General features: G+C 43.4%; 1 protein-coding gene across 2 annotated transcripts in view; it reads right to left on the bottom strand.

Annotated features, from left to right (window-relative positions):
- The window catches only part of brsk1b (BR serine/threonine kinase 1b), a 31,623-nt gene continuing 20,425 nt past the window's right edge, over positions 1-11,198 (bottom strand). The window contains exons 12-19 of one of the 2 annotated variants that reach the window (XM_053619486.1): positions 10,231-10,381; positions 8,353-8,413; positions 7,374-7,977; positions 6,822-6,870; positions 6,588-6,711; positions 4,893-5,094; positions 4,710-4,799; positions 1-3,157 (exon numbers count right to left, since the gene is read on the bottom strand). In XM_053619486.1, coding sequence (XP_053475461.1) covers positions 2,925-3,157; positions 4,710-4,799; positions 4,893-5,094; positions 6,588-6,711; positions 6,822-6,870; positions 7,374-7,977; positions 8,353-8,413; positions 10,231-10,381 — 1,514 coding nt within the window. In that variant the 3' untranslated portion in view covers positions 1-2,924. The remainder of the gene's footprint in view (positions 3,158-4,709; positions 4,800-4,892; positions 5,095-6,587; positions 6,712-6,821; positions 6,871-7,373; positions 7,978-8,352; positions 8,414-10,230; positions 10,382-11,198) is intronic. The other variant, XM_053619478.1, reaches the window with a different exon arrangement.

Below are 11,198 nucleotides of genomic sequence, written 5' to 3'. Positions count from 1 at the left end.
TGGTTGTGTTATTGTGTGATGGTGTTATTGTGTTATTGTGTGATGGTGTTATTGTGTTATTGTGTGATTGTGTGGTTGTGTTATTGTGTGATGGTGTTATTGTGTTATTGTGTGACGGTGTTATTGTGTTATTGTGTGATTGTGTTATTGTGTGATGGTGTCATTGTGTGATTGTGTCATTGTGTGATGGTGTTATTGTGTGATGGTGTTATTGTGTTATTGTGTGATGGTGTTATTGTGTGATTGTGTTATTGTGTGACGGTGTCATTGTGTGACGGTGTCATTGTGTGATTGTGTGATTGTGTGACGGTGTTATTGTGTGGTTGTGTTATTGTGTGATTGTGTTATTGTGTGATGGTGTTATTGTGTGATGGTGTCATTGTGTGATTGTGTCATTGTGTGATGGTGTTATTGTGTGATGGTGTTATTGTGTTATTGTGTGATGGTGTTATTGTGTGATTGTGTTATTGTGTGATTGTGTTATTGTGTGACGGTGTCATTGTGTGATTGTGTGATTGTGTGACGGTGTTATTGTGTGGTTGTGTTATTGTGTGATTGTGTTATTGTGTGACGGTGTCATTGTGTGATTGTGTGATTGTGTGACGGTGTTATTGTGTGGTTGTGTTATTGTGTGATTGTGTTATTGTGTGATGGTGTTATTGTGTGATTGTGTTATTGTGTGATGGTGTTATTGTGTGATGGTGTTATTGTGTTATTGTGTGATGGTGTTATTGTGTGATGGTGTTATTGTGTGACGGTGTCATTGTGTGATTGTGTGATTGTGTGACGGTGTTATTGTGTGGTTGTGTTATTGTGCGACGCTGCTCTACACAGCTTTAGAAAGTAAAAGCAGGATTTGGGGATGAAGTTGGAACAGACGAAGTTGTCTGGTCTACTGCGAGGATCTGAGTTGTTGTTGTTTTTAGAATAAAGCTGTAACATGAGGAAGTTGTAGAACAGTAGGAGAGTAAATGTGTGAACAGGAACCGTCATGGTGTGGATTCGCTGAAGCAGGAAAGTCCTCGAGCTCTGAATCGAGCGTGCAGGAAGATCTACAGCGTTTATTTTAGAAAACAAACCACAAAGATCTCAGATCAGTCTTCGCTTGAAGCAGAACTTTCGATATTTACCTGAAATGAGAAGTAACATTACAGTCTTATTCTTTATCTAAAGGACCTGAGTCATTCTTATAAAATAAAAACGGTATTCTGGTAGCAGTAGACCTCACAACGTTCCTCCTCAAAACATCACAACCTCATCCCTGAACCTTTTCAGTCCCTTTAACGTGGCCTTAAAACACATCTGTAGCTTCGAGTGTATTGCTGCAGTCCAGATGTTTTATTCTTCATGTTTTTATTGGCGCTAAACACAGGAACCATGAGAAACCGGTTGTGTTGTCTGGATGTGCAGGAGGAATGAAACCCTAAAACCTTACAGTCTTTTCTTTACTACTTAGGTGTAGATCTGTCAGAGGGGGCGGGGCATAAAGAGAGAGAGAGAGAGAGATGGGGAGAGTGTGTGTGTGTGTGTGTGTGTGTGTGTGTGTGTGTGTGTGTGTGTGTGAATACTGCTCACATTCAGTACATGGATCTGTCTCTCAGAGTGTTTGCTTTGGGTTTTTGTGGTTAACATTCTTAATGATGCTGAAGAAGGCGGAACTTCACTTCTCCTCCTCTTCCTCTTCCTCCTCTTCCTCTTCCTCCTCCTCCTCTCCAAGTCTCAGTTCAGTTTATAAACTTTTTTATTTCTTCATGATTTTGCCAAATATTTACTGCCAGGAACATCTGAGGTGTGAAGTTCTTCTCCAAGTCCTTTCTTGCTCTTCTTTCACTTGTCGTCATTGTTGTGTTGCATTTGTTTTTTATTTGATTTTTATTGTTGTGAAATGAAAAAGAAGTAGAACAGAAACACAAACAGAACTGAAACAGCAGCTTTTCAACGTAAAACTTTTGCAGCATGATTTTAATGTTTGGGAACGAAATGAACGTGACAAATTTTCCGGCCACTGCTTCATCTGTTCGCCTGCTAACTCTACAGCACCCATTTAAATAAATAAATAAATAAATAAATAAATAAATAACACCTTTAAAATAAATGTACTCGGATCTTAAATGAAATAAATACTTTTAAAATAGCTTTTTTTGTTCGTTTATCTTTGACATTCTTCACTTGATTGGATTCGTTCACTCTGAATTCTCTTCTTCTTTCGGGTTGTTTTGGACTCCGAGCTCGCCGTGTTCTCGTCCTGTCTGATTCCGGAGGGGTAAAAGGAGGTTTAAACATCAGAGGATTAAACCGTGCCGTGCTCAGAGTTGTGTTGAGAGTTGTGTTGGGGTTTGATTTGCTTTCACACACCGGATGCTCTACACACACCTCACTTCCAGCGTGTTAATCCGGCGCGAGGCGAGGTTCTGTCTGCGCTCCAATCCACGTTTCCTCCACGTGTCCCCGGAGCACACGAATCCGGATTGTTCTCTCGGTGTCTTCAGGAAGGCGGTCTGTATGAGTGACATTTATTTGAAAAAGGAGTGTGTTTCTATGACGACAAAGATGATGACGTGATGATGAAAACGAGACGATCCTCCGTCCAGGTGATCAGTAACTAATGAGTACGTGGTGTAGCTCCGCCTCGAGATGCTCAGAGTAAGTTCGGACGCGAGATCCTCTGCACGCGCGAGGTGACTGACATCATAGTTCCGGCTCTTTGAGCAGGTTCAGGTGTTCGCAGGTGATTCGTGGTGTCGGTGAGTAACAGCATCCATTTCTTCTTCAATACGCTAATAGTTTCCTCCCAGCTGCTTTGGGGCTACAGGTTTTACCGATGGGGAGTCGGGGGTCTGTGACTGAGGGATTGTGGGAATTTCTGGGTGAGGGGTCCGGGAGAACAGAGTCAAAGCTCTGTATCTGTTTTCCGGAGAGTTCTCTCAAGGCTGAGACTGGGTTCCGTTGGACGATAGGAGGCGGGTCTTGTCCTTGCCCGACCCTTTGCGCTGGATGACGCTACCGCTGCCTCCCGTACCTGCACCGTCTGCACGCTCCGCCCTCTCGTTGCGGTCTCCGCCCCCTTCAGAGCGCCGCGAGTTCTGGCGGGTGGGAGTGCCAGGGGGATGAGAGGAGATCCCGTTCTTCTCATCTGTTAAAGATAAACGGTCAGGGTCTGATTATGGGTCAATTAATATCACTGTCGTCAACATCGTTAACACGGAGGTGGGTGTGGCCAGAACAAACACGAATGAAATCTGCCTGACAGATCGGGTTCAAATAACGAAAAAAAATATTAACTGACGGCATTATTAAGATATGTGATAATATACTTTTCCTGAAATCTCCGGTGTCATTAGTACTTCCTCCGTGGGTTTTATGAAAAGAAACAGTATTTAAACAGTTTGTTAAAAGTAGCTGATTGGCCCATTACATACAGTCATGTGAAAAAGTAAGTACACCCCATGGAAATTGTTGGTTAGTGCCTAATAATAAAGCTGATACTGTCTCTATCAAATGACACATAAAACTAACATTTGTAGTAATTTTCACAATTCACAAAAAACAGATCAGTCACATGGAAAAAGTAAGTACACCCCTACATTTATCACACCTTTAAATCCATAAAATTAGAATCAGGTGTTGAAGATCGGGTTCCAGTGATTAGAACCTTCTTAGAGAGTGCAGGTGGAACCGGTCTTATTTATACCCCTCACATATCTAGTGTCTGGTGTTCCCTTTGTTATTGAGGTGTGTGGTGTCATCATGCCAATATATAAAGAGTTCTGTAAGGCCGATAGAAAAAAGGTTATGGATGCCTATGAGTCTGGCGAGGGATTTAAAAAGATCTCCAAATTATTTGAAATACATCATTCCACTGTAAGGAAAATCATCTACAAATGGCGCAGATTTCAAATGACTGACAATTTGTCCAGGACCGGCCGTCCCAGCAAATTCAGCCCAAAATCAGACCGTCTGATGCAAAAAGGAGTCTCCAAGATCCCCAAAATATCATCACAGGATCTGCAGTAAGTCTTGCAGCTGTTGGTGTGAAAGCGCATGCTTCTACAATCAGAAAGAGAGTGCAGAGATTTGACCTGCATGGGAGGCGTGGCAGGAAAAAGCCTTCGCAAGACTACAGTTTGTTTATGAGCATACAGGCAAAGACCAGACCTTTTGGAATAATGTTGTCTGGACAGATGAATCAGAGATAGAGGTGTTTGGCCACAGTAACAGCAGACATGTTTGGTGAAGATCAAAGACAGCTTTTCAGGAGAAACACCTCACACCAACTGTGAATCACGGTGGTGGAAATGTCATGGTTTGTGGTTGCTTCGCTGCCTCAGGGACTGGACAGGGACTGGACTGAGCCTGGTGGACAATTATGCAAAACACCTACAAGACGTTATTTCTGCTAAAGGGGGCAATACTAGCTTCTGAGGTCAAGGGTGTACTTACTTTTTCCCACAGAAGAATATCACATCTATTGATATTTCTGTTGATATATAAGTGCATCAACTTTATTGATAGGTGCTGTTTCAAAGAGGATCAAATGTTTGCTCGTCCAAATATGTAAAAAAAAAAAAAAAGCCAACAATTTCCATGGGGTGTACTTACTTTTTCACATGACTGTATTTTTTTATATCAAAATGTTCTTCGTGATGGGTTTTCGCCACACTGCTGTGAGATTACTGATATGTCTGTGTGAGTTTATTATGAACTCTCACCGGCGAGGGCCTGCACAGACGGCTGGTCATGAGTACTGAGCAGCTGAGCCTGGATCGTCTCCACCACTCTCTTAAACCTGCGACTAGGACCTGAAGAACAGAAACATACCACAGACAACATGATCAGAACTCAGCACATTACTTACAGAACCTACACAGAGTCCTGATATAAGCAGTGCACACCTGAGATGAGGGTGAAGGTCACGCTGTAGATCCCAGTCTCCCTTTTCCCTTCCCTCCCTCGCTCTCGTTCCCGCTCGGCCTCGGAGAAGGAGATGTCCACCTGGAATTTGATGGGCTTCTGGAAGACGGAGGAACCACCGGAGGTTTTGTATTCTGCACGGAAACTCGTCTGGGAGATCACGCTGTGGCTCAGCGATGGGATCTGAGGAACACAGGAGAGACGTTACGTTGAAAACCCCAAGCAGCAGAGGGAAGAGAAGTAGGGGAATGAGACGGGGGACAGGAAGAAAGGATGGAAATAGAGCATAAAAAAAGGAGGGGCACAAAAGAAGGGAAAGGAGTGGGGTGGGAAAAAAAGAGAAGAGAAGAGATGGGACGGAGGGACAGGGATGGGAAGAGAAAGGAAAGGAATGGAACGGTAAGGAAAAGAAGGAGTGAGAAGAAATGGGAAGAGAAGAAAATAAAAAGTGGAAAGGAAATGAAAGATAGAAAGGAATGAATACTAAGGGAAAGGAAAAGGGGAAAAAGAACAACCAAGAGAAGATAAAGAAGAGATAAGATAGGAATAGAGAAGATAGAGAAGATAGAGAAGATAGATAGGAATAGAGAAGATAGAGAAGATAGAGAAGAAAGAGAAGATAGGAATAGAGAAGATAGAGAAGAAAGAATAGATAGAGAAGATAGGAATAGAGAAGATAGAGAAGATAGAGAAGAAAGAGAAGAAAGAGAAGAAAGAGAAGATAGGAATAGAGAAGAAAGAGAAGATAGAGAAGAAAGAGAAGACAGGAATAGAGAAGAAAGAGAAGATAGAGAAGAAAGAGAAGACAGGAATAGAGAAGAAAGAGAAGACAGGAATAGAGAAGAAAGAGAAGACAGGAATAGAGAAGAAAGAGAAGATAGAGAAGAAAGAGAAGACAGGAATAGAGAAGAAAGAGAAGATAGAGAAGAAAGAGAAGACAGGAATAGAGAAGAAAGAGAAGACAGGAATAGAGAAGAAAGAGAAGATAGAGAAGAAAGAGAAGACAGGAATAGAGAAGAAAGAGAAGATAGAGAAGAAAGAGAAGACAGGAATAGAGAAGAAAGAGAAGACAGGAATAGAGAAGAAAGAGAAGATAGAGAAGAAAGAGAAGACAGGAATAGAGAAGAAAGAGAAGATAGAGAAGAAAGAGAAGACAGGAATAGAGAAGAAAGAGAAGACAGGAATAGAGAAGAAAGAGAAGATAGAGAAGAAAGAGAAGACAGGAATAGAGAAGAAAGAGAAGACAGGAATAGAGAAGAAAGAGAAGATAGAGAAGAAAGAGAAGACAGGAATAGAGAAGAAAGAGAAGATAGAGAAGAAAGAGAAGACAGGAATAGAGAAGAAAGAGAAGATAGAGAAGAAAGAGAAGACAGGAATAGAGAAGAAAGAGAAGACAGGAATAGAGAAGAAAGAGAAGATAGAGAAGAAAGAGAAGACAGGAATAGAGAAGAAAGAGAAGACAGGAATAGAGAAGAAAGAGAAGATAGAGAAGAAAGAGAAGACAGGAATAGAGAAGAAAGAGAAGATAGAGAAGAAAGAGAAGACAGGAATAGAGAAGAAAGAGAAGAAAGGAATAGAGAAGAAAGAGAAGATAGAGAAGAAAGAGAAGACAGGAATAGAGAAGAAAGAGAAGACAGGAATAGAGAAGGAAAGGGAACAGTAGGTGGAGCACTAACTGATAGAAAAGCGTGGACGATGTCAGCCTTGATGGAGCTCAGAGGTTTGTCTCGGATTACAACAAAAATCTGCTCCTCTTTTTCCAGACTGATGAAGTTCCCAAACCAAGACTTCTTAGCCAACCTGTAAAGGACAGAGGACAGAGTTATCACACACACACACACACACACACACACACACACACACACATCTAAAACCCAGTCATCTCATCCCTCCTGTGGTTGGTTACTCACTCTGGGCTGGACTCCGGGGTCAGGCTGGACATGTCTTCTGATGTAGGAACTACAGAAACAGAGAGAAGTCAGACGAGATCCTGGGGCTGAGAACTACAGACACCACGTAACATTTCCACGTGTAATTTAGAACAGAATAAGTTATTCAGACAGATATATTAATGCAAAAGTTGTTTTTTTCTGTAACGTGTACGATTATAGTCAGTACGGTATAATTACAATTACAATTAAAGGGCGGGGTCAGGATAAACACGTTACTGAGAGGGTGTGGTTAGGCTTGCTGCTGAGATATCTAATCTAATCAGTCCCAGTCCCATATGTTCATACTGATATACGATCAGATTTCGACCATTTATTAATTCAGTTTTGACATTTTAACTGTCAGATTCACATGTCACTGCTGAAGCTCCACCCACTCACAGGGAGGAACAGGTGAGACTCCGTGAGCTCAGCGTGGAACCCCGGCCCTGGACAGGTGAGGTGGCTATGCTACCTGCTGTACCCCTGAACTCCTTCAGTCGGTCGTACGTGTTGTGTGTGACTGTTTCTCACCCTGCAGCTTGCGGCGATGGAAGCGTGGTGAACCCAGCAGGTTGTTCTTGAACGAGTTGAGACGACTCCTCCAATGGGCGGAGCTACTAGCAGCCATTCCACCACCTGCGCCGGGGCTGGAGGGGGGAGTGAGGGACAGGGAGCCGCCCCCTGCGCTACTTCCAGCCCCGCCCCCTTCAGCCCGCGAGGAGGAGGAGGAGGAAGAGGAGGACGGTGGGGTGGGAGGGGGGTGCTGGGGGGTTCCAAGGGGGGTGGGAAGCGGGGAATCCTGGGGCGTGACCTGCGACACATGGGCAGAGTTAGGATAGATGGACTTAGTGACGGACTTCAGGACGGAGGGAGCGGGGAAGAAGAAGAAACGAGGGATGGGGGAGAGGAGTGGAGACGGGGAAGGGGAGGGGGAGGGCGGCGTCTGCAGGGGGAGGGACTTCATAGACTGCAGGTGTGGCCGGTCGGTTGCCGCCTTGGATGGAAGCGTCTGGGTTTTTTGATCAGGCACGCGCTGGGCCGCCCGAGGGGCGGGGCCGCTCCCCGCTTTGGGATCTTTGGCTTGTGCGGCGGAGGCGGAGGCGACCTCGGATTGGTTGAATGTGAAAACCGGACTCTGACGAGGCGGGAGAGAAAGGGGACAGAGGGATGGAGGAGGACAGAAGAATGGAGAGGTGAAGAGAACAGCAATGAGGATGAGAGTTAATGAGAGCTATGGCACATGACCAGCAGAACAGAGTTTTACACTGAGCATGGAAACAAGTCCGGAAATGATGCACAGGAATCTGTTAATAACTGTTATTGTGTTAGTGTTAATGAATAAACTGTGCAGTGTGTGTGTGTGTATGTGTGTGTGTGTGTGTGTGTGGCAGGTCCATGGTATGACTCATGAGTCTGAATGGAACAGTGTGAAGTAGATGAACACTAACAAAACACAGCAGCTAAATCAGATTTATTGACTCACACGGAATATACGCGGAGTGGGACTTACTCTCGGGCTGCTCAGGGGGCTGGAGGACAGACCGGTGGAGGCTCCGCTCACGGAGCGAGATCTGCTCACACACACACACACACACACACACACACACACACACGGACGGGGAAACACTCAGTCATTCAGGTTTACAATTTCAGAAATAATCTGTTAATGAGGCAGACTGAGTTCTGAAAATACTCCAGCGTTCAGGAATGATCACAGCCACATCGTCTTACTGTCGTGTAGCGACACACAGCAAACAGAAACACTGCTCTAATTACACACACACACCTTATTACAGCGTGTGTGTGTGTGTGTGTGTGTGTGAGATCAGGGTGATGCAGCAGAATGTACAGCATGATATTTCAATTTATCTTTACATAATGACCTTTACATCCAGTGCCTGATATAGCACCCTACTCCCTACTCCTTATTCCTTACTCCCTATTCCTTATTCCCCACTCCGTACTCCTTATTCCCTATTCTTTATTCCTTACTCCTTATTCCCTACTCCTTACTCCCTATTCCTTACTCCCGTATTCCTTATTCCTTACTCCCTATTCTTCATTCCTTACTCCCTATTCTTTATTCCTTACTCCTTATTCCCTACTCCTTATTCCCTATTCCTTACTCCCTATTCCTTATTCCTTACTACTTATTCCCCACTCCTTACTCCTTATTCCCTACTCCTTATTCCTTACTCCCTATTCTTTATTCCTTACTCCATATTCCCTACTCCTTACTCCCTATTCCTTACTCCTTACTCCTTATTCCCTATTCCTTATTCCTTACTCCCTATTCCTTATTCCTTACTCCTTATTCCCTATTCCTTATTCCTTACTCCCTATTCCTTATTCCTTACTCCTTATTCCCTATTCCTTACTCCTTATTCCATATTCCTTATTCCTTACTCCTTATTCCTTACTCCTTATTCCCTATTCCTTATTCCTTACTCCCTATTCCTTATTCCCCACTCCGTACTCCTTATTCCCTATTCTTTATTCCTTACTCCTTATTCCCTACTCCTTACTCCCTATTCCTTACTCCCGTATTCCTTATTCCTTACTCCCTATTCTTCATTCCTTACTCCCTATTCTTTATTCCTTACTCCTTATTCCCTACTCCTTACTCCCTATTCTTTACTCCCGTATTCCTTATTCCTTACTCCCTATTCTTCATTCCTTACTCCCTATTCTTTATTCCTTACTCCTTATTCCCTACTCCTTACTCCCTATTCCTTACTCCTTACTCCCTATTCCTTACTCCTTATTCCCTACTCCTTACTCCCTATTCCTTACTCCCTACTCCTTATTCCTTACTCCTTATTCCCTATTCCTTACTCCTTACACCTTATTCCCTATTCCTTATTCCCTACTCCTTATTCCCTACTCCTTATTCCCTATTCCTTATTCCCTACTCCTTATTCCCTACTCCTTATTCCTTACTCCTTACACCTTATTCCCTATTCCTTATTCCTTACTCCTTATTCCCTACTCCTTATTCCCTATTCCTTATTCCCTACTCCTTATTCCCTATTCCTTACTCCTTATTCCTTATTCTCTGCTCCTTATTCCCTACTCCTTATTCCCTACTCCTTATTCCCTACACTCTACTCCCTATTCCCTACTACCTATAAACCACACAGTACATTAGAGTGCTTTATCTCCTAGACTACATCATGTGGATGCTAAATAACTGCAATGCATTGTGGGATGTAATAAAATGAACTGGAGATGAATATAAAGGAGCAGAACTCCTGAATCTCTGCACTAATCAGTGAACAGAGTTTGGTTTTGGACAAAGCGTTCCCTATTTCTTCTTTCACAGAGTCATCAAGGCTGAAATGTTGAACATGATCTGACCAACACAAGAGAAATATTTTATCATTGTGACCTCTGGCTGTGTGCGGAGGTGTCGAGGGCTCGGCGGGGCGGGGTTGGAGAGCCCTGATCCGTCACACTCAGGACCTCCAGGCTCTTCCTCTCCGGCCTGCAGCGGCCATGACGGGTCAGCATGGGAGAGTCCACACGTTTACGGGGAGGATCTGAGCACACACACAAACACACACACACACATCACACTTCTAGATCAGATAAAACACATCATATAACCGTATATATTACAGACGTTACTGTAGCCTTATTCAGACAGCGTTAGTGTCTCAGAGAGAAGTCTGTAATAAAACTCCTCTTCAGCTGCTGTTTGTGTTTATAGAATAAACACTGTCTCTCTGCACATTCGAGGATTTTATCTAAAAACAGTTCTAGTCATTTTACATGTTTGGAAAAAAATGTGGCGTATGTAATTAACATAAAGTTATAAAGTTTATGTGGCAGTGTAAAACTGTCCGGAGCTTCAACATGAACATTTCAACCCTCATCAGATTTGGTCGTGTCTACTGTAATAAAAACTTTTATAAGAAATAAAATAATATAAATAGCTCTGAAATGCTTTACAGCATGAAGACTAAGTCAGAGCACGTCCCTTCTGTACACTAACGTAACCTTTGACCCTGTTTTGTGGCGTTTAAAAACGAGTCAATCCTGTAGCACCAGTCACACGCCCTCCTCCTGTCCCAGAGCCAGCACGGGGTTGAGTTCCTGACTGCTGGACTGGTTTATCTCTCTGTTAATGTCAAACACAGTGCACTGGGATATACTGCAGCACAATCTCTAAAACAAGGGTCCAAAACAGCGTCGATTTCACCACATGTTCAACACAGGAAGTTAGGCTAGTTGCTGATTCATTTCCACCATTATCCAGAGAGCAGCAAACTGTTTACATTAACATACGGATATTTACAGATATTACCCTGACACACTGGTGTTTACATCAGAGACCCCGGGTTTAACAGAATTGTT

This window comes from Ictalurus furcatus, chromosome 2 (assembly GCF_023375685.1).
Source record: "Ictalurus furcatus strain D&B chromosome 2, Billie_1.0, whole genome shotgun sequence".
Classification (NCBI taxonomy): domain Eukaryota; kingdom Metazoa; phylum Chordata; class Actinopteri; order Siluriformes; family Ictaluridae; genus Ictalurus; species Ictalurus furcatus.
This window is presented reverse-complemented; position numbering and strand designations above follow the sequence as displayed.